Source organism: Chiloscyllium plagiosum, unplaced genomic scaffold (genome assembly GCF_037043375.1).
Source record: "Chiloscyllium plagiosum isolate Xiang-an unplaced genomic scaffold, Cpla_swu_hap1 HiC_scaffold_5, whole genome shotgun sequence".
NCBI classification, from domain to species: Eukaryota; Metazoa; Chordata; class Chondrichthyes; order Orectolobiformes; family Hemiscylliidae; genus Chiloscyllium; species Chiloscyllium plagiosum.
Window position 1 is genome coordinate 40604775 of NW_028270143.1, and position 24362 is coordinate 40629136.

At 40.1% G+C, this 24362-nt stretch overlaps 1 protein-coding gene across 5 annotated transcripts in view; it reads left to right on the forward strand.

The window, feature by feature from the left end:
• Positions 1 to 644: 644 nt before the first annotated feature.
• The window catches only part of vwde (von Willebrand factor D and EGF domains), a 205338-nt gene continuing 181620 nt past the window's right edge, over positions 645 to 24362 (forward strand). For 3 of the 5 annotated variants that reach the window (XM_043689849.2, XM_087987118.1, XM_087987119.1), the window contains exon 1: positions 942 to 1476. In XM_043689849.2, the coding sequence (XP_043545784.2) occupies positions 1398 to 1476 (79 nt within the window). In that variant the 5' untranslated portion in view covers positions 942 to 1397. The other 2 variants (XM_043689848.2, XM_087987120.1) reach the window with 2 other exon arrangements.

The following is a 24362-nucleotide window of genomic DNA, read 5'->3' on the forward strand; positions in this document are numbered from 1 at the left end:
CTGCATATACGGCTGAGGAAATCGCTTTTTTTTTTATTTCACAGAGTGGATAAAACCGATGAGAATCGGGACGGAGATTGACCAAGTTAAAAATCACACCACACCGGGTTATAGTCCAATAGGTTTATTTCGAATCGCGAGCTTTCGAAGCGCTGCTTCTCCATCAGGTGGTTGTCCACCTCAGTCCAATAACCAGTACCTCCAAATCGAGGTTGGGGAAAACTGTCTGTGTGTGAAGACGGTTTGGAAGTGAGAACGTAGACAAAGACAGGGCAGAAAGCAAAGAGGAGATTGATGAACTCAATATCGAAAGCGGATCCCATGAGCTCCTCCCACCCAAAATACAGTGAGGCTAAAGCTCGGTTACAAATCTGCAGTGTATCATTTTTAGTTTTTTTTTATCTCCCCGAACGAGATACATCAAAACAGATCACATTTTACGAACTAAAACTGTGGTGTTTGAGTGAAAGTGGCTCGGGTCACACCGCGTGGTACATAATAAAGACAATTTGAAAGTATTTGCTTCTGGCTAGTGAGAACAGAGCAATCGCCTCCTCCAGATGAGTAACACTTAGCGATTCTGAACTTAAACAGACTACCTTCCAGCCAGAAACCACCTCCGTATGTATCCAATCGATCCCTGTTCCTGGTGTCCAAACTGTGGCGCTATGGTCTTTACTGGGAGATGGTACTTTTGCAGAAAATGAAATCGTTTTTATTGTCAAATTGGACCTGATTATAACAGAGAAAAGCCGACCACAGGGAGACAGGAAGAAAAAAATCTCTCGACAAATCAAGTTGGCTAGTACTGAATCTGAAAAGCAGGAAAACCAATGCTCGTTTTTTCAAAAAAAAAGAATTTAAAAAGCCACATAGTTCCTCATCAGATGTAAGCGAGCCCAGCTCTCCGGAAGCAACACAGAAGGTGAAAGTTGTCACCCACGGTATCCTTTGGATGGGGAGGGCGGTGAGGTAGGAGCGGAATCCGAGCTCGATCGCGCGCTCACCTGTGCGGGAGCGCGCCTGGCTCCCATTTGAGCCCTGTGCATGTGCGCGCGCGTGCAGCCTCGCTGGCGCGCACAGCCCCGGAGTTTGGAAGGGAACAGGAGCGGGAGCGGGAGCGGGAGTGGGAGTAGCGGCGCTTGGCCAAGTGACCGCTCCGCCCTCAGCTCCAGCTGTGAGTCCTCGCGCCACTGCAGCGCCTGTCAGAGCGTCGGGGCCAGCTGCAAACTCTGTAACAGGCGCTCGCTCATGTCAGTCCCACCGCTCAGCGTCCCTTTGACTAACCACCCCCTCCCTGAAACCCAAAAGAGAAATTATCCCCATTCCGAAGAGGGGGAACAAAAACTTTGTCTGGTTCCTCGTCCCGCAGAAAACAACATCATTTTTTATTGGCGATGGCACTGAAAGCACTCGCGGGGTATTGCATTTTCTGGACTCTGCTGTTATCCCTTCGCGATGTCTCCTGTCAGCTAGGTAAGAGATTTTTAAATGGCATTAAAATGACAATCAGTAATGAATGTGTTGACAGTATTTAAATTGTTTGGATGTAATACTTTGTTGATTTGTTTTGAGGAAAATATGAGGCCATCTGTCCTTTGTCACTTTTATTCAAGTTAACCAGGCTCTGATTATTGTGCCTTTTTTTTGGTGGTAGTGGGGGCGGGTGGAGTGTGGTTCGGGGGAGAATAATAAAAAAAAACCAAATATTTGGGGAATTGCAACCGGTTTGAGATCCACCAAGCAGCTTACATCCCAATGTCTCCCTTACGATCCGTTCAATCTTCGAAATCTTGTTATTCTCAATGAGACACGTGCATGCTGTGTTTTCTCGGGTAATTGAAATATTTCCCAAATTCTGTCTGCTCGGTGTTAGTTGTAGTTTCAAAGATAGTCATCCTGATAATAAAATCGGTTTTAATAAAGGCCGTTTACACCGAGCAAAACATTTAAATTTAATTCGAAACATGAGAATGTGGCATTGGAAACAAATTATTTGTGTGTAAGCGTTTTGTTTTCCTTTAAAATTCCCTTGGCTTGCACTAGCACTTTAAACAAGTTATTCTTTTCTGAATCGTTCTGTTCCATCCGATCTTTGGGTCTCATGTTTGAATGTAAAAAAATGCATTTTTATTTAAATAATTATCTTCGTTGTATCGAAGAATATCTTCACTTTTTAAAGTTTTAAATATTGCAGCTTTTAATCGTGTAGAAATTAGTGTCAATTCAAAATGATGATATGATCAGACAATAATCCAGTCAAAAGCGAGATATTTAAGATTTTCTTTTAGAATGTTGGTAAGTTACGTAAATGTTATTTATCTCTATGGTCCTGTCGATCAAGAAGAATTGATAATACAAAGTGCAGAAAATGAGCAACGATGTTTCTCCATGTACGGTGTTACTAACTTCTAGAGCGTTGTTGTCTGCATTTTTTTTATATATGTTTCACGCCATCGTTTTGGGTTCAGCGGTGATGTAGGTTGTAGAGATCTTACTGCTGTGAAGCTTCAGTGTTGTGCTCTGAGCAGTTTTCTTTTGCATTCTGCATTGAAACAGTTCATTGTTGTTAAAAGGAGTTCACTTCTGGTTTGTAAAATGGACAAGTCTTGAGTGGTCAGAGCAGGTCTGAGGAGTTTTGGAACTGAGAATTTCTTGGTCATTTATCATCACCCCATCTGGTTTATGTGTAAGCATTCCAGGGCTAAACAGAATTCCCCAGCTTTCACTTACAACTGAAAACAATCCAGGAAAGTTTTGTATCATTCAAGAGAGGCTTACATTTGTCACATTGCTTTCATTTGATAGGCACAGTCAAAGCTTACCTTTTTTAAAAAACACTTTAAAACAGCTTTACATATAATGAGGAAGGAAATAATGTTGACGTAGTACAAATCGGTGTAATAACTGCAAATGATAGGCGGTAGCAATGAAAATGGCGAAAGCCTTAATGTGTGTCAGTTATATTGATGGTCTATCTTCTACAACTGCAGTAATTTCAGATATCAACACATATTGGATTGCCTTTCCTCGCCAGAGGGCATTGCTTAAGTCAACTTACTTTGAACACAGCGAAGTGTCTCTTGAGCTCCCTTAGGGTTAGTATTGCAGGGTAGTATCAGTAGCACATTGGATATTCTTTCAGATGTGCTCTAACAATTTGGCAGTAATACAGATTTCTTATGTCTCATTTCATTGTGTTTTTTTTGCTTTTGTTCTGATTTTCATTTTCCATTATGGTCAACATTATAATTATATAGGATTTAGTTTCCTTTTATCCATATTGTACGATACACATTTAAGCTGGGGTTCATTTTGTCTGTGTTTTCTATCGGACTTTGGTAATCCTATGCAACAGATCAGCCATTGCCTTTGCAGTTGAAAATAGTAACCTTGCAGTAGTTCCCAGAAACAGGGAGTTGTATTATTTTCTCTTAAACAAAACTGATAGTGCTTACTATTAGCTGAAAAAGAGGCACATTTTATTTGAAGAAATTGCATTTCCTCAACACACTTCAGCATATTAGTTACTATTAAAGGATTGATTGACCAATACCTTGATTGAAAAAAATCTCAATGGTAAATTCTGCAGTGTTTCGACAGGTATTTTAATGGGAACATTAACAAATGGACTGTAATAGATATAAATTGTGATGGTGATTTACTCCTATTGAATTGGTATATTTTCCCTGTTTGTGTGTCAAATTTCCACATTTTGGGTCTCGCCTGTTGGAATTTATATTTTTGATTTTTTTTGCCAGTGAGAATAAATGACTTTTCAAATCTATTCATCTCCAATTAGCCTACTTTGATACATTGTTAGTGTTATACTTACTTTGACAACTAATGTCTTAAAAATAAAGTCTTGAATTTCCATTATAACTTTTTTATTTCAATGAAGCCATATATATATTATATATGTCGTCATTGTGGCGTCTTCACATACAGTGTAATGTATTCTCAGTTGTTAAAAAAGTGCAAGAATTTGTTATAAGTGACCTTATCAGGTTGCTTTCACGTTCCTAGATATATTAATACATGAAAACATCTTTTGTAGTACATCTAGAGGTGTAATCCTTTCATTTTTCATATGCTATATATAATGCATATTTAAAATTGTTATTGAATTCCTTTGCTACCAAATATGTACAGTGTGTATGATTGTGTGGAAAAAACATAACTATAATTTATTTATTTTGGCCAGACTTTGGCTGAAAGTATTTAAAAGCTGGACTGATAAAGGCAAATCGAGGTTTGAGTATACAGCTGATACATATCACCTCAGAGATGAATAGGATTGGGTGGAGGAAGTAAGAGTTAACATACTTTAATACATTCAGAAAACATTACGCTATTTCAGCTTAATGCTTAAGTGACAAATGTCCAAAGAGAGAGAACAAAGTTTTCTTAGCAATAAAAAAACTGTCCAGTGTACTTTAAGACAAGTTGTTCAGTACTTCACTGTGAAAAGCTGACTTTTTATAGATTTCACAGCCACTTAACAGTTCCTGTGTTAAAAGAGATTTCCTGGAAAGATGATGGGAGGGCCAAAGTTAGTTTCACAGCTTAAAATGAATGAGAATTTTAGTATTTTAGAACATGGGGGATGAAGAATTGAATTTTTACCGAGTTGCATAAGCACATTTTGTTGAATGAATGATAAGTTTGTTTTTCTGGAGGAAATTTGATTTACCTTGACATTCCTGACCCCATGTCTTTTCCCCAGTCCTTTCCGAGGGTTGGAAATTACTATTATGAAACAAAAATGCAGGCCTACCCAATTGAGATGAGATTCCTCATTTTAACTGGAGATTTCTTTCCACACACCACTTTTAACTGATGGTGTGATGTTTTGGAAATGCTGCTGTCTGGATTTCAGAGTTTGTGTGAAAATGGAAAGCTTGCTGAGGAGTCATGAGCATTTTGAGAAGTAAGTTAATTTATTATAACGTGTTTAAATGTCAGGAATTGGTACAGTATTATAATGTAGATGTCTTTTTAACACAATAAATCATTATAGGGAATTTTCCTGCAAAGATAATGTGAACCTTACCTTGACCAGTATTGATTGTATAATCATTCACAGGTATTGCAGTATTTTTCCACTGGAGCAAAAAAAGACATTGAACCATGTAGAAAAATACAATCTCTGCTGTTGGGTTTCATTGAATTGGCAGATCTGGCTTTTTATAAGGAGATCCTACTGTTGAAAATGGAAGAAATGGTTTAAATTTGATTCTGTTCAATTAATTGTTCGCTTTGTTATCAATATTAACAATAAATCATTGCACACATGAAATAACAATAAAATAAACCAAGTCATAGAGATATCCAGCATGGAAACAGACCCTATGGTCCAACCTGTCCATGTCGACCACATATCCTATATAAATCTAGTCCTGTTTGCCAACATTTGGCCCATATCCCTCTAAACCATTCCTATCCATGAACTCATCAGATGCCTTTTAAATGTTGTAATTGTACCAGCATAAACCACTTCCTCTGGCAATTCATCCCATACATGTAACATGCTCTGTGTAAAAATGTTGACCCTTAGGCTTCTCTAAAATCTTTCCCCCTCACCTTAAACCTATGCCCTCTAGTTTTGGACTCACCCACCCTGGGGAAAAGACCTTGTCTATCAACTTACCCATGCCTGTCATGATTTTAACAACCTCTCTAAGTTCTCCCTCAGACTCTGATGCTCCAGGGAAAATAGCCTCTCCCTATAACTCAAACCTCCAACCCTGGCAACATGCTTGTAAATCTTTTCTGAACCTTTTCAAGTTTCACTGCATCCTTCCTATAGCAGGGAGACCAGAATTGCAAGCAGTACTTGAATAGTGGCCTTACCAATGTCCTGTGCAGCTGTAACATGACCTCCAAACTCCTATACTCAATGCACTAACCAATAAAGGCAAGCATACCAAACATCGTCATCACTATCCTACCTACCTGTGATTCAATCTTCAATGAACTATAAACCTGCACTACAAGGTCTTATTGTTCAGCAACGCTCCCACGACCTTACCATTAAGTATGTAAATCCTGCTCTGATTTCCCTTTCCAAACTATAGCACGTCCCATTGATCTAAATTAAACTCCATCTGCTGCTAATCAGTCAATTGGCCCATCTGATCAAGATCCCATTGTACTCAGAGGTAACCTCCTTTGCTATCCACTGCACCTCCAATTTTGGTGTCATCTGCAAACTTACTAACTATACCTCCTATATTCACATCCAAATCATTTACATAAATGACAAAAAGCGGTGGACTCATCAACGATCCTTGTGGCACACCACTGATCATAGGCCTCTCGACTGAGAAGCAGCCCCCCACCCCCACCCTCTGTCTTCTATGTATGAGGCAGTCTTGTATCCAAATAGCTAGTTCTCCCTGTATTTCCTGTGATCTAACCTTGCTAACTCAGTCTTGCATGAGGAATCTTGTTGAATGTCTTACCGAAGTCCCTATAGATCACATCCACTACTCCGCCCTCATCAATCATCTGTGTTACTTCTTCAAAAGAACTCAATCAACTTAGTGAGACATGATATCCCATGCACAAAGCCATGTTAACTATCCCTAATCAATCCTTGTCTTTCCAATTGCTTGTAAATCCTGTTGGCCCTCCGGTCCCTCTTAAATCTTTCCCCTCTCATCTTTTCCTCGGGATTCCCTCCAACAACTTGCACACCACTGATGTCAGGCTTACTGGTCTATAGTTCCCTGGCTTCTCCTTACCAGCTTTCTTAAATAATGGCACCTGTAAGTCAACCTCCAGTCTTCCAGTGCCTCACCTGTAGCTATTGATGATAGAAATATCTCAGCAAGAGGCCCAGCAATCTCTTCCCTGGCTTCCTACAGAGTTCTAGGGTACACCTGATCAATTCCTGGGAATTTATCCATCTTTATACATTTTAAGGCATACAGCACCTCCTCCTCTGGTGTAATATGGACACTTTTCAAGATGTTGCTATTTATTTCCCCACATTCTCTAACTTTCATACCCTTCTCCACAGTAAACACTGCAAAGTACTCATTTAATATCTCCCCCATCTCCTGTAGTTCCAAACATAGGCCGTCTTGCTGATCTTTAGGAGACCTGTGATGTGTGGAGTGCCACAAGGATCGGTGCTGGGTCCTCTACTTTTTGTCATTTTCATAAATGATTTGGATGCGAGCATAAGAGGTACAGTTAGTAAGTTTGCAGATGACACCAAAATTGGAAGTTTAGTGGTCAGCGAAGAGGGTCATCTCGGATTACAACAGGATCTTGACCAGATGGGCCAATGGGGTGAGAAGTGGCAGATGGAGTTTAATTCAGATAAATGTGAGGTGCTGCATTTTGGGAAAGCAAATCTTAGCAGGACTTGTACACTTCATGGTAAGGTCCTAGAGAGTATCGCTGAACAAAGATACCTTGGAGTGCAGGTTCATAGCTTCTTGAAAGTGGAGTCGCAGGTAGATAGTATAGTGAAGAAGGCATTTGGTATGCTTTCTTTTATTGGTCAGAGTATTGAGTGCAGGAGTGGGAGGTCATGTTGCGGCTGTACAGGACATTGGTTAGGCCACTGTTGAAATATTGTGTGCAATTCTAGTCTCCTTCCTATCGGAAAGATGTTGTGAAAATTGAAAGGGTTCAGAAAAGATTTACTAGGATGTTGCCAGGGTTGGAGGATCTGAGATTATAGGGAGAGGCTGAACAGGCTGAGGCTGTTTTCCTTGGAGCATAGGAGGCTGAGGGGCGACCTTAGAGATTTACAAAATCATGAGGGGCATGGATGGGGTAAATAGACAGTCTTTTCCCTGGGGTGAGCGAGTCCAGAACTAGAGGGCATAGGTTTAGGGTGAGAGAGGAAAGATATAAAAGAGACCTACGGGGCAACATTTTCACGCAGAGGGTGGTACATGTATGGAATGAGCTGCCAAAGGAAGTGGTGGAGGCTGGTTCAATTGCAACATTTAAGAGGCATTTGGATGGGTATATGAATAGGAAGAGTTTGGAGGGATATGGGCCGGGTGCTGGCAGGTGGGACTAGATTGGGTTGAGATATTTGGTCGGCATGGACGGGTTCGACCGAAGGATCTGTTTCCATGCTGTACATCTCTACGACTCTCCCTACTTGCCCTATTGTCCTCAATGTATTTGTAGATTGGGCATAGTATGGATTCACAAATGGGAAAACACGTTTTGACAAACCTCGTAAGAGATTTTACGAGAATGTGTCGTGGCGTAATTGGATTTCCAAAGACTTTTGATGAGGTCCCCATTAGGAGGTTGGCTCGCACAAATAAAGCATTGGGGGATGGAATAACAGGCAGAAAACAGTAGGAATAAATTAGGTTATTCTCATGTTAGGACACAATGCCTAGTTGGGTACTGCAAGGAGTAGTACTTGCGTGCCTCATCTGTTTGCAGTCTAATGTTCACAATGATTTGGATGTGGGGAGTCATATGCAATAATATTTTCAAATTTGTAGATAATACAAATTTAAGCAAGTGTTTTGAAGAAGTGTGAAGTAGCTTTAGGAGGATTTGGACAGGCTTACTGAGTGGGCATGAACATGATAGATGGCATATGATGTGGAACAATGTGAGGTTATCCAGTCCAGTCGGAGGAACAGTTGTGCTGAGCACCTCTTAAATGGTAAGAAGTTGGAAAATGTAGATGTACAAAGGGACATAGGTGTCCACATCAATAAGTCACTGAAGGCCAACAAGCAAGTGCAGGAAGCAATGAGGAAGCCTAATGCAATGTTGGCCTTTTATTGTGAAAGGATTTCAGTACAGGAGTAATGCTTGAATTATTTTGAAGCTTGGTTAGATTGCATTTGGAATATTGTGTGCGGTTTTGGTCTCTTTTCTCTAAAAAGGATATTATTCTCATATTCTCATCCAGGGAGTACAATGAGGGTTCACCAGACTTGTTTCCAGGATGGCAAAATTGTCTTGTGAAGAGGGATTGGCCAAACCAAGCCTGTATTCTCTAGAATTTTGAAGAATGAGAGGTGATCTCATTCAAAACTGCAGAGTATTTAAAGGATAGATGGAGGTAAGGTGTCTGCCATGGCTGGAGAATTGAGAACCAGGGCTACAGTTTTAAAATAAGGCTTGCCATTGACGATGGGGATTTTTCTTTTTAACTAAGTGTTCGAAATCTGGAATTATTTTTCACAGAATGCTCAGTCCTTAAGTAAGTTTAAAGTATAGATTGATAAATTTCTGATTGCAAATTGCAGAAAGAGTTATGGGGATAGTGTGGCTCAAAGCCATTGAACTGTTCAATCAGCCATGATCATATTAAATGGCAGATTAGTATAAATGGAATTAATGGCCAAGTCCTGTTCCTAAGTTATATAAATACAATACCATTTAGTCAATTTCAAAATGCACATCAAGACAAAATTCTATTTACTGCGCAACACCATTGCTTTGCAGTTAACAGAAAAGAGAATTTTTTCTTTGCTATCCAGTCATTAGATTTGACTTAACTGATTCTTCCCGTTCATGTCCTTTGAATTATTAAGTTGTTTATCTTGAATATTAACAAAACTAATAGCTTAGATTTTCTTAGCTTCTGCAGGTTTCTGACTAAATAGTCCTGTTCTGTAAGTTATACAAACTACATTCTTTCACTGTCGTAACTTATTACCATAACTGCTCTGAACAATCATCTTTTCTGGGAGCAATAGATTTGCTTCCAACCTCTGTCATGCCTTATTTGAACTGAACCAAAAGCTTCTAACTTAAATGAAAAATTTGAAAACACTTACTAACCTAGATTCTACCAAATGTGATGGTTTAATATTTTCTCTTTCTGATCGTAAATGTCCAAAATGACTGACCTAATTTGGGGGTGGCACGGTGGTACAGTGGTTAGCACTGCTGCCTCACAGCGCCAGAGACCCGGGTTCAATTCCCGACTCAGGCGACTGACTGACTGTGTGGAGTTTGCACATTCTCCCCGTGTCTGCGTTGGTTTCCTCCGGGTGCTCCGGTTTCCTCCCACAGTCTAAAGATGTGCAGGGTAGGTGAATTGGCCATGCTAAATTGTCCGTAGTGTTAGGTGAAGGGATAAAAGTAGGGGTATGGGTGGGTTGTGCTTCGGTGAGTTGGTGTGGACTTGTTGGGCCGTACGGCGTGTTTCCACACTGTAAGTAATCTAATCTAATCTAATCTAAAGTAATCTAATCTAATCTAATTAATTTTTAAATGCTTTCTCAAAAATAAACCAAAACCTATCTGCTACTAGTTTGAAATCCAAACTATTAACAAAAAAATGTATATGAATTATACTTCTTTCATCATACCTGGCTATTTGATTGAAATCATGCCTCGTGGTCAGGTGTAATAGCAAGGTTGTTAATAGTCTGATTCAACATTGAATAGATGTTAGAAGGGATGGAATTAGTAGTTAGGGAATAGAGTTTGTGTATTTGTTTCGAGAAAATTTTTGTTTTGTCAAACAATTTGTCAGATAATCTAGTGACCATGGAGGAGTGTGAGAGGTGGTCAAAATAAGTTGGTTGTCAGTTTACACATAAAATTCTGTACTTTGTTTGCAGATGATAATGCTGCTGGACAATATATGGATGAGATGTAGGAGATGCCCAGGATAGATCCTTACGAGAAACCACAGGTTTTGGGGCAGGAGTGTAAAGAAAAGGCATTGTGAGTGCTGCTCATTGACCATTAAGTAATAATGGAGTCCGATGAGCACCGTCCAACCCAACTGGTTGGAAATGGAGAGGTGTTGGAGGAGGATGGTATGGTAAACCATACCAATGGCAGCAGACAGAACAAGAATGATAAGGAGGGAAATTGTGCCTTTCTCACATGTACATAGACCATCATTTATAATCCTGACAATTTATTGACCCGTATTGGAGCATGAAAATTGCATATTGAGGGGGATACAGTTTAGAAAGGTTAGGTAAGAAGGTGAAAATTTGGCAAATTATGCATAATATGGGAAAATGTGAAGCTGTTGGGAACCAAAGAACAATGCTATTTAAATGGAGGAAAAACTGCAGACAGCTGCATGTAAAGGGACTTGGAGGTGCTTGTGAAAGAAACACAGGAAACTAGCACGTGGTGCAATAGGTGATCAGGAAATCTAATGAAACGGCCCTTATTTTAAGATAATTGGAGTATAAGAGTAAGCATGTCTGGCTGTAACTGTACAAGGTGCTGGTGGGACCACATCTAGAGAGTAGTGAGAGAACTTTGGTCATCTTACTTAAAGAAAGATATCATTTTCGTTAGAGACATTTTAGAAAAAGTTCATGAGGATGCCCCCTGGTATGGAAGGGATTGTCTTGTGAACAAAGGCAAAACAGGTTGGGCCTCTACTCATTAGAATTTAGAAGAATGTGAGGCAAACTCATTGAAACATATCCGATTTTCAAGGGTCTTGACAGGGTAAATGCTGAGAGTGTGTTCTTCATCATGGGGAGTCTGGGACCAGAGAGCATAGTCTCAGAGCAATGACGAATCCAATTTAAGACTGACATGAGGAGGAACTCCTCCTCTGGGGGTTGAGAGCCTTTGGAACTCTTTTCACCACAGAGAACTGTGGGCCAGAATCCTTGCATATATTTAAGGATGAAATTTTTGATCAGTACAGAAATCAAGGGTTATGGAGAAAGAGAGCAGGAAAGTGAATGTGAGGAGTGTCAGATCAACCATGATTCTGTTTAATGATGGAGCAGGATCAAACTGCTGAGTGGCCTACTCCTGTTCCATTTAAATTTAAATCTTGGAAAAATTAGCACTACCTTGAGAGGTGGAAACACATTCTAGTACTTTAGAAAACAAAAGGAGGTTGTTAGTAGGGGTGAGAGTGGGTGTGTAGTTTTCAAGGACGATGGGGATGAAAGATTTTTGTTTGAGGAGCTGGACCATGATGACCGATTTGTTGGAGGTAGATAGACATTGCCTGAAGAAAGCAAACTATTCATTATAATGAATGAACATGGTGAGCAGTGAGGAAAGTTGGGTGATCCATTGTTTATCGGGAATATGGTGTCATGAGCAGGTGTTTGGTCTCCAAGAAAGAGAACCAAGAACAAAGAAAATTTACAGCCCAGGAACAGGCCCTTTGGCCCTCCAAGCCTGAGCCGATCCAAATCCACTATCTAAACCTATCGCCCAACTCCTAAGCATCTGTATCCCTTTGCTCCCCAACTACTCATGAATCTGCCCAGATGCATCTTAAATAAATCTACCAAGCCTGTCTCTACTACCTCTGCTGGCAACACGTTCCTGGCACCTACCACCCTCTGTGTAAAGTACTTCCCCCGTGTATCCCCTTAAACTTTTCACCTCTCATCTTGAATGCATGATCTCTCATTATTTAATCCCTCACCCTGGGAAAAAGCTTATTTCTATCTACCCTGTCTATACCCTTAATGATTTTGTAGACCTCAATCAGGTCCCCCCTCAATCTCCTTTTTTGTAATGAAAACAATCTTAACCCACGCAACCTGTCTTCATAGCTAGCACCTTCCATACCAGGCAACATCCTCGTAAACCTTCGCTACACCCTCTCCAAGGGGTCCACAGCCCTTTGGGAATGTGGCGACCAGAACTGTACACAGTATTCTAAATGCTGCCGAACCAAAGTCTTGTACAATTTTAACATGAACTGTCAGCTCTTATACTCAATACCCCATCCGATGAAGGCAAGCATACCATATGCCGCCTTGACCACTTTATCCACCTGTGCAGCCACCTTTAGGGTACAATCGACCTGAACTCCCAGATCTCTCTGCTCATCAACTTTTCCCAATGCTGTTCCATTAACAGTATAGTTGGCTCTAGAATTAGACTTCCCAAAATGCATCACCTCACATTTGCCTGGATTGAACTCCATCTGCCACTTCTCTGCCCAACTCTCCAGCCTATCTATATTCTCCTGTATTCTTTGACAGTTCCAATGTTTTCTGCTACTCTATCAATCTTCATGTCATCTTCAAACTTACTGATCAGACCAACAATGGCCTCTTCCAGATCATTTATGTATATTACAAACAATAGTGGCCCCAGCGCTGATCCGTGTGAAACGCCACTAGTCACTTTTCTTCGTTTCGAGAAACTCCCTTTAACTACTACTCTCCATTTCCTGTTGCTCAACCAATTCTTTATCCATCCAGCTAGAACACCCTGCACACCCTCTGATTTCACTTTCTTCATTAATTTACCATGGGGAACCTTATCAAAGGTCTTACTAAAGTCCATGTATAAGACATCTACAGCTCTTCCTTCATCTATCAACTTAGTCACTTCCTCAAAGAACTCTTAAGTTGATAAGGCATGATTTACCCTGCACAAAACTATGTTACCTATCACTGATAATCCCATTCTTTTCCAGATATAAATAGAATTTATCCCTCAGTACCTTCTCCAGCAACTTTCCCACTACTGACGTCAGGCTCACTGGTCTATAATTACCTGGAATATCCCTACTACCCTTCTTGTACAGGGGGAACAACATGAGCAAACCTCCAGTCTTCTGGCACCTCACCTGTATTTAAGGATGCCACAAAGATATCTGTCAGAGCCCAAGCTATTTCCTCTCTCGCCTCCCTCAGCAACCTGGGATAGATCCAATCTGATCCTAGGGATTTGTCCACCTTAATATCCTTTAATCTCCCCAACACATCTTCCCTCCTTATGTCAACGTGATCCAGAGTAAACAAAGTTCTACCTCTAATCTCAGCAATCTTCACCTCCCGTTCCTCAGTGGACACTGATGCAAAGTAATCATTGAGAATCTCACCCATTTTCTCAGGTTCGACACACGACCTTCCTTCCCTATCTTCTAGTGGATGAACCCTTTCTCTAGTTACCCTCTCGCTTCTTATATAAGAATAAAAGGCCTTGGGATTCTCCTTAATTTTGCTCGCTAAATTTATTTCATGACTCCTTTTAACCCGCTTGATTCTTCCTCTAAGATTGGTCCTACTCTCCCGATGTTCCTCCAAGGCCCATTCTGTTCTTAGCTGCCTGGACTTTATGTACCCTTCCCTTTTCCTCTTGGCTAATCCCGCAATTTCTCCTATCATCCACAGTTCATGAATCTTGCCTTTCCTATCCCTTGTTTTCAAAGTGACATGCCTATTCTGCATGATCTTCAACCTATCTTTGAAAGCTTCCCATATATCAAATGTGGACTTCCCTTCAAATAGCTGTATCCAATCCATATTTCCGAGCTCCTGCCTAATTTTGATACAATTGGTCTTGGCCCAGTTTAATACTCATCCCTTAGGACCACCCTCATCTTTGTCTACAAGTATTCTAAAACTTACAGCATTGTGGTCACTATTCCTAAAGAAATCCCCCACTGCAACTTCTACCACCTTGTCTAGCTCATTCCCTAACATCAGGTCCAATATAATCCCTTCCCTTATCGGACTATTGACATACTGCTCGAGAAAACTTTCCTGGATGCTCCTTCCAAATTCCATCCAGACCTCTGACACTGTGTATCCCAGTCAATGTTGGGAAAATTAAGATCTTCCATCACCACCACCCTGTTGCCTCTACATCTTTCCATAATCTGTTTACCTATTTGTTCTTCTACATCACGCTCACTGTTGGGAGGCCTGTAATACAGCCCCAACAATGTAACTGCACCCTTCTTATTTCTCAGCTCCACCCATAATGCCTCATTGCTCAAGTATTCCATAGTGTCCTCCTTTAGCACAGTTATGATATCATCCCTGACCAGCAATGCAAATCCTCACCCCCTCCTTTACTTCCCTCCCTGTCCTGTCTGAAGCATCTATATCCTGGAACATTTAGTTGCCAATCATGCCCTTCTTTGAATCAAGTCTTTGTGAGGTCAATCATGTTATACTCCCAGGCACCAATCCAAGCCCTAAGTTCATCTGCATTACACACTATACTCCTTGCATTAAAATACATACACTTCAGGCTGTCAGTTCTTTTGCGTTCATCTGCTCTCTGCCTACTCTTCCCTTGGTAATGCTAACTTCATGATCCTTACTGTCTCCAGTTTCCATCTCACTGTCTAGTAGTCTTCTCTTCTGGTTTCCAGCCCCCTGCCCCATTAGGTTAAAACCTCCCCAACAGGGGTAGCAAAAACTCTCCCAAGGACACTTGTTCCAGTCTGGTTCAGGTGTAGACCATCCAATTTGTAATAGTCCCACCTTCCTCAGAAACGGTCCCAATGTCCCACAAATCTGAACCCCTCCCTCCTACACCATCCCTCAAGCCGTGTGTTCATCCTGCCTATTCTTTAATTTCTACCCTAGCTAACACGTGGCACTGATAGCAATCCCGAGATCACTGCCTTTGAGGTCCTCCTCTTTAACTTCTCTCCTCACTCCCTGAATTCTGCTTTCAGGACCTCATCTCATGGACAAAATAAGCTTGGACAGAGGATAGCAGGGAGAAAGGAGATAAACTAGATAATACCTTTCAGGGCCAAGGCAATCAGGATCTATACAAAAATGTCTGGCTTGGTGCCCAAATGGTAGAGATGTTGGCAGAGTTAGTTAACTAGATTATCTCAATCTCCATGACGCAATAGTTCATGAGCTCCTTTTCCACATTATTGGAGGATAGAGTGGAGAGAAAAAAGAGAGAAGGCTTTAAGAAGATGGTTTGCAATAGAAAAAGAACCTGGGAATTATTGTTGTGTTCTGTGTTCATGCAGATGAGAACAAGACCTGACAGTGCTTTATGTGATTCAGCCAGATCTGGCAGCCAATGACTAAACCATTTTGTGGTCATATCCACTCAGGTCTGTTGGACTTGAGGAAGTGGAGAAGAGGACTTTGAGGTAATAGACAGAATGAGAGAGAGTACTGATTTCAGTCAAATCTTTAATATATGGAAGTGACCTGTTTAGCAAATCAGTAGCTTAGAAATATCATGGAGAACAGAGGACCAAAGTCTGGACAGTTGTAAGTTTGAAAGTGCATGCCAATAGCTGGACACAGAACAAAGTAGCATTAGGATGTGGAAGGGGGCTTCAGATAGAAATTGATAAAGGAAGTGACCAAAGATGGTCCCATATTTGATAAATACATTTGGAGTTACATTCAACTTTAACTTAGATTTGGCCATAATGCAATAAACAATCACTGAGTTCTGAAATTTCGCAATTAAGTCTACTACCTCATCTTGGGGCGCTGTTATGATTGACTATGTTGGGACTCTCAATTTTCTAACCTTCAGTGGTACCCGATTGAGGATACAAGTCAAGCGTATCTAACTTGATCATTTATTACATTTTTTACAACGTTCTGTTACTCCTGAACTGATACTCCACCACTGAACCCTCTAACATTCATGAAAGCTTAAAATATACAATAGACTTTCCCTTATTAGAAGGTGTTTATTCCCATATTTCTGACTCTATGACACATTCAGCAAATTTATAAAATTACTTTGTGCATCTGGTTCTTTGTATGTCTTTATGATTAAAGAAACTTTTTCTTAGTTATTTCAATGTAACTAAAAATGCGAGGCATTGCAGTGATATTCATCCTTGTGGAAACTTGTTATTCAATTATCGTTTTCTTTGCTGTGGCCAACTGTTGTGTGTGTAAAGGCAAGTCTTGATCTTTGCCTAATTCATTAGAACAGAATGATGCAAGAGTTCTTTTGTGAGCTGCAAGGTGCATTTAATGAAACTCGCAGACAACATATAAAGTCTAAATCAATACTTCTGTTAATTTGTATAGGTCCCAAGCAGCTGACATTAATAGATCTTGGTGTTCTGATTTGTTTTTATGTACCTATGAGATAACAGTGCTCATAGCCTTTCAGGCCCAAGAAGTTTAAACAGAATGAAAAAGTGATATAACCTGAGAGAACTACCTAAACATATGGAGATAACTATGAGATGATTTGGAAGGCTTGTGGAATGAATGTGCCTTCTGCCCTGCATTAGAGCACAGAACAACTAAATATCTGAACAGATATATCACGTTATACAAGTATGTAACAAATGAGCAAATAATGATAAAGTTCTTATTAATCCAAATCACACATAAAATTTATGTTTTGGACATGAGTTAAAATAGAAGATCACCCATGACTTCAATGAATAATTTATCAGGTTCAAGAAACCAAATAGCCTATTCTTCTATTTCTAAATTGGAAGATCAAAATAAAGTGTGCTCTTGCTCATTATTCTTTGATTTTGAAGTGTGTGCCTATGACTGATGGAAAATATTTTCACACTTGTGTAAGATTCTTTCAAAGGAAAAACATTTTTGTGATCAAGTATTTAACATCTACTCCTGTCCCTTTTCTGTTATCATTAATTTATCCTTAAATATCCCGTGAATATCGTTAAAAAAATCCAAATTTAAGTGAGCGAGCAATCAACAAAACAATTCTGTCATAAGGAAACGCTAACCTGCAATATGATGAAATTCTTTATTGCATAACGTTATTTTTCATACATTCTATCCTGAGATTTTGTCCAATGATAATATTGGCAGTCAGACTGTAATTGACACAAAACCCATGAACCACTTCTGGTCCCAAATTCTAAAGGATAACATTACAAGACATCTAAACCAGATGTACTATCATGAATAAAAACAGAAAAAAAATATTGAGTCCAGTGACTCCTCTTCAGAAAGATTCTGAACTGTTAACTCTGCTTTCTGTCTACAGATGGTGAAAGATCTGCATTTCGCCCACAGTTTGTTTTTGGTACAGATTTCTAGCACCCACCATTCTTTCTTTTATCATAGTGTGGTGAGTGCTAAGGTCCACCAATTGGTATTTCTGTGTAATAAATCCATTGCTGCCAAAATGCCACACGATGAGAAAAAGCCTTTATTTGATCACTAAAATGTTTCAATTGACTGCTAAGCATGAAGACTGTGCTTCACTTATGTCACTGGTTAAATATATGGGAGCAGGCACTCCAATCTTCCTTTGCCATTTTATAGGCTTTCACAACTCCCAATTCACCCATCAAGGACTGGTAGATTTCAGCCCAGTGTTGCAATGGCCATATTGTCATGTTCAATTATTTTAATGAAGGGTTGAATGTTGACCAGGGCATGGACAGAATTGAAATCTTTTTTTCAGTCAGAGCTTTTAAGAGAAACCTTAGTAAATTAGAGTTTATAGACGAGGTGCATGAAAGTTTTTCGTTGTTTGAAGAACATAATTGAACCATTTTGAGTGGTCTAGATTTCAATTTCATATATTTCAATATTTCAAAATCTGAAAACATCGTAGAAACAGTTGTAAATACAAGAGCTGCACAAGAGGCATGGGTTGAGCTTGAATTGGAGGGGCACCAATATCCTGGCAGGGAGATTTTGCTAGTGCTATTTGGGAGGCTTTAAACTAGTCGAGCAGGGGAAAGGCACCTGAAGCAATAGGGGGGATGAGAGATCGAAGCTGATGCAGAAGCTGAAGAGAGCAAATTAAATAGACATGGCAAAGAACGAGGGAAGACTGATGAATTAAAATGGATTTATTTCAATACAAGAGGCTTAACATGTAAGGTGGATGAAGTCAGAGCATGGCTGGGAGCATGGGACTGTGATAGCATAGCTGTTACAGAAGTCTAGATCAGAGTGGTGCTGGAAAAGCACAGCAAGTCAGGCAACATCCGACAAGCAGGGAAATCAATGTTTCGGGCAAAAGCCCTTCTTCATGAAGAGCTTTTGCACGAAACGTCCATTTCCCTGCTCCTCGAATGCTGCCTGACCTGCGCTTTTCCAGCAACACATTTCCATCTCTGATCTCCAGCATTGCTGCCTGACCTGCTGTGCTTTTCCAGCAACACATTTCCATATTCTGATCTAAACTCTGGTTTCCAGCATCTGCATTCCTCACCTTTGCCTAGCTATTACAAAGACAAGTCTGAAGCTGGGACAGGACTAGTAGTTGAATGTTCCCGGATATACAGGATGGAAGGGGGCGCAGAAGAGAATGGCAAATGGTGTTTTTGATTGGGGAAAACATCACGGCAGTACTTAGGATATTCCTGGGGGATCATACAGTGAACTGTATGGATAGAACTGAGAAAGTAGCCCCCCCTCCAATATACAGGAGGAAATGGAGGAGCAAATATGTAGGAATATCACAGATAGCTATAAGAATAATAGGGTTGCAATAATCAGGGAGTTTACCTTTCCAAACAGACTGGGACTGCCACTGTATTAAGGACTTGGATGGAGAGGAATTTAAGTGTATTGAAGAAAACTTTCACAGTCAATATGTAGATAGCCCTACAAGAAAGAGTGCAAAACTCAACCTCCTCTTAGGAATTAAGGCAGGACAAGTGACTGAAGTGTTAGTAGGGGAACACTTTGGGACCAGAAACCATAATTCTATTAATTTTAAAATAGTTATGGAAAAGGATAGGTCTGATCCATAAGTTAAAATTTTAAATTGGGACAAGGCCAATTTTGATGGTGTTGGTAGGAACTTTCAAAAGTTAGTTGGGGAGGCTGTTTGCAGGTAAATAGACCCGTGTCAAATGAGAGGCTTTCAAAGTTGAGATAACAAGAGTTCAGAGACAGCATGTTCCTGCTAGTGTGAAGGGCAAGGCTGGCAGGCGTAGGGGACACTGGATTACTAGAGATAACCTTATCTCCCAAAAGTGAACTAGAATGGCAAGTGATCCTATAAGTATATTAAAGGCAAAAAAGTAACTCAGGAGAAAATAGGACTCCTTAAAGATTGCTGAGGCCACCTGTGTATAAAAGTTGGGTAAGATCCTAAGTGAATATTTTTCATCAATATTTGTTGTGGAGAAAGACGTAGAAGCTAGGGAACCCAGGAAAATAAATATTGATGTCTTGGAAAGAGTCCATTTTACAGAAGAGATGGTGCTGGAGGTATTAAAATGGATAAAGTGTATCTCAGGACCTGATGAAGTGTATCTCAGAACTTTGTGGAAGCTCGGGAAGAAATTGCGGGGACCCTTGCAGAGATATGTGTTTCAACTATAGCCATTGGTGAGGTGCTAGAAGACTGGAGGGTGGCTAATGTGTCATTACTTAAGAAAGGCTGCAACGAAAGGCAGGAAACTATGGACTGGAGAGGCTGATGTCAGTGGTGGGTAAATTGTTAGAAGGGATTCTGAGAGACCAGTTGTACATGCATTTGGAAAGGCAAGGACTGATTAGGGATAGTCACCATGGCTTTGTGCGTGGGAAATTGTGTCTGTCAAACTTGATTATGTTTTTTTTTTAAGGATGTAACCAAGTAGATTGGTGAAGGCAGAGCACTCGATGTCTATGTGGAGTTTAGTAAGCCCTTTAATAAGGTTCTACATGGTTTACTGGTTAGAAAGGTTAGGTCACAGGGGATCCAGGGAGAGCTAGCCAATTGGATATAAAATTGGCCTGATGGTTGGAAACAGGGTGGAGGTGGAGAGTTGTTTTTCAGACTGGAGACCATTGACCAGCAGTGTGCTACAGAGATCAGTGCTGGGTCCATTGTTGTTTGTTATTTATCTGATGTCTTTGGATGAGAATAAGAGGCATGGTTAGTAAATTTGCAAATGTCACCAAAATTGGTGGTATAATGAACACCGAAGAAGGTAATCTAAGAGTTCAATGAGATCTGAGGGCTGTGGAATGGCAAATAGAGTTTAATTTAGATAAATGTGATGTGTTGAATTTTGGTAAGTCAAACCAGGGCAGGACTTACACAATTAATGGTGGGGCTTTGGGGAGTGTTGTCAAATAGAGAGATTGAGGAGTGCAGGTACATAATTCCTTGAAAGTGGTGTTACAAATAGTCAAGTTAATGAAGAAGGCATTTTCGCATGCTTGCTTTCATCAGTCAAAGCATTAAATACAGGAATTGGGATGTCATGTTATGGCTGAACAAGACATTGGTGAGGCCACGTTTGGAGGACTGAAAGTTCTTGGTGCCCTGCTGTAGGAAGGAAGCTATTAAACTGGAAAGAATGCAAAAAAAACATTTTGTGACTTGGTTTGAGTTATAAGGAGAGGCAGGATAGGCTTCATTCCCTGAAGCGTAGAAATCTGAGGGGTGACCTTCTAGAGGTTTATAAAATTATGAGGGGTATGGCTAAGGTGAATAGCCAAGGTCTTTTCTCCAGGATAGGGGAATCCAAAACTAGAGGGCATAAGTTTAAGGAGAGGGGAAAAATTTAAAAGGGATTTGGGCAACTCTTATCATACAGAGAGCAACGCATGTATGGAACGAACTGCCAGAGGAAGTGGTAGAGGTGAGTACAGTTACAATGTTTAAAAGACTTTTGGCCAGGTACATGGGTAGGAACGGTTCAAGGGGATATGGGCTAAATGCAGGCAAATAGAATTAGTTGACTTTTGAAACCTGATTGGCATGGACATGTTAGCCAAATGGTATGTTTCTGTGCTGTATGACCATAACCTTATCTTTTTTTCATCTGTTGAGCCTCCATTTAATCATTGAGAATAACATAACGAAAGCTGTTTGTTTGAGTTCTAAAATATGAACTGATCGTGATTGGAGATAAATCAAGTTTATCAAAGTCTTATTGACAACTTGAGCTCATTGACATTTAAAAAAAAGTAATCTGCTCTGTATTCCCCTGTTAGGACTTCTTAAGAATCATGTCTAAGTCTGTTGCCATTATCATGTAGTGAATGAAATAAGATGACAGTAAGCTTAAAACAATTCCCTGTACGAAGTTAAAAATCACACAACACCAGGTTATCAGACTATAACCTGGTGTTGTGTGATTTTTAACTTTGTACACCCCAGTCCAACACCAGCATCTCCAAATCATCCCCTGTACAATGAACATTGATCAACTAGCTATTATATTTCATAATTTCTAAACCGAGGTTGGTTGTTATTAAATCCTGAAATGTTCACAACAGGAAGACCGCTCTCTAAGATCTCTGTGAAAAGATTTGCTATTCCGATAATATTGATTGAATTTTGTGATTCTTACAAATGTCTCTATTACTCTGTTGCTGCTGGGGAGAGAGGAACCATGGAGAAGGAAAATAACAAGCTCATTCATAAGCTAAGCAAAGCAACATTAACCTGAGTAATACACTTTGATATCCTGGCTGAATTTTACCAATAAAAGCACCAGCAGGGATCTAACATATATCATTTGCTAAAACTGTCAACTTTCTCAGTGGTAGAGGATGGCAAAACATGTGGAAATTGATATTTCAGGCTTTGTTTAAAAATCTCTGTGAAAGCACAAAGCAAAACACGTTCCACCTTACTGAAGTACCATCAAAAAGAATCCTGCTTTACTGTTAAATTGATCACAGAGAAATAAGAATTTTACCATTCAGTTAGTTTGTGACTGATCTATATCTCAGTTCCATTTACTTGCTGTAGTGATTGGAATGAGGTTGACCAGGTGTATCTGTTTGAGTACGATTGGGGCTGATTACCTGGGACAATCAGGGAGTCCTGGCTGACTGATATAAACAGATATCAGACGCACTGTGTGACATAGTGGTGGTGCCGCTATCCCTGTATCAGGAGGCCTGGGTTCAAGTCTCATCTGCTCTTCAGATGTGTGATAGTAGTTCTGAACAGATGGAACAGAAGTTCTAGGAATTTTCCTCACTTTAGGGACTGGCTCTGAGGTAGCTGGTCAGAGTCCATGTATTCTACATGTGCAAATAAAGGGTGACTTTGTGACAGGATGCTGGTCTGTGTGGAGTTATTTCACTTGTTTATATTCTTTGCCTCATAAATAACAAAAAGCTCTGCATCTCAGTCTTGATAATCTGAAGTGACTCAGCATCCAGAGTCTTTTTCAGCTTTTGACAATATTTTATGTAAAAGAAACTGTGCTTCTATTTTCATTCTTACCATCCTGACACTTGTGTCCCCTTGAATTGAATTTCCCTTCAGAATAAATAGTTGCTCTGGGTGACATTAGTTTTGCTTGCTGTCTGTACACACTGTATTCAACACCCACAAATGAAGCTGCATTAGAGCATTATTTCAATGAGTCACCACACACTGCAGTACAGAGGAACTATTCAGAGCAGAGGAAAATCACCTATACAGTGTATTCAAAAAGAATGGGTACCCAATGAACACAGTCTATTGAGTTCTCAGCAACAAACCACAAAAAAGCAGACAAAACAAGTCCAGAAACCTTAGCCATTCTCCCCTACATCAAAGACAAGTTGGAAATGACTGCCAGAGTACTCAGACCTCTTGGAATCATGGGAGCTCACAAACCCACCAGCACACTAAAACAAAGGCTAATGAACTTGAAAGACCCTATACCAGACAGCAAGTAAAACTAATATCATTTACAAAATACCTTGTTAGAACTGTAACAACCACTAAAATGGACAAATAGGCAGAAAACTAGTCACCAGGATACATGAACATCACCTAGCCACAAAAAGACATGACCCACTCTCACTAGTATCGTTACATAGAGATGAGGAAGGATACCACTTCGACTGGGACAATACATCCATCCTAATACAAGCCACACAGACACACACACACTAATTCCTAGAAGCATGGCATTCCAACTGGAACTCTATCAACAAACACATTGACTTGGATCCCATTTAACAACCCTGAGAAAAGAACAGGAAATGATGTAACCACAGGAAATGACACCACGAACCCAAGGAAACCTATAAATAGAAAGTGGGCCATGCCTCCAGTGCTACATCTGGAGGCTCTCTCGTCATGTTACCTAGTATGGTGATGAAGCATCTGAAAACAAACCTTCCAGCTCAGTGAGCAAACCTACACCTAGAACCTCAACCTGAGCTACAAATCTTCTCAAAAACTCACAAATAGTTGCTCTGTATTTGATTTGATTCATTATTGTCACATGTACTAAGATACAGTGAAAAGTATTGTTTCTTGTGCTATTCAGGCAAATTGTACCTTCCACAAGTACATCAGGGTACAAGAACAGAATGCAAAAAAGTGTTGCAGCTACAGAGATAGAATTGATATTTCTCAGCACTAATATGAAAGGGCTGTTCAAAAGCGTTATAACAGCAGGGAAGAAACTGTTCTTGAATCTGTGGTATGTGTTTTCAAACATTGATATCTTCAGCCTGATGGAAGAGGGTAGAAGAGAGTATAACCAGAGTGGAGGGGTCCTTGATTATCTTGGCTGCCTTTCTGAGGCAGCGGGAAGTATCGATGGAGTTAATGGATGGAAGGCTGGTTTGTCTGCTAGACTGGGCCGTCTTATCCGTTGAATAGTTTTTATAAATGTAAACCATTTAGTAGAAATATTTAAAAATTAAGAAACAGGGTTTTGTTCAAGGCCTCAAAAATTAAGCTGATTGTGTATTACACCACATTTGATTTTTCTGTCCATTTGGTTCGAGCTGTGAAATCCAGGATTTCCATATTTAGCAAATCACACT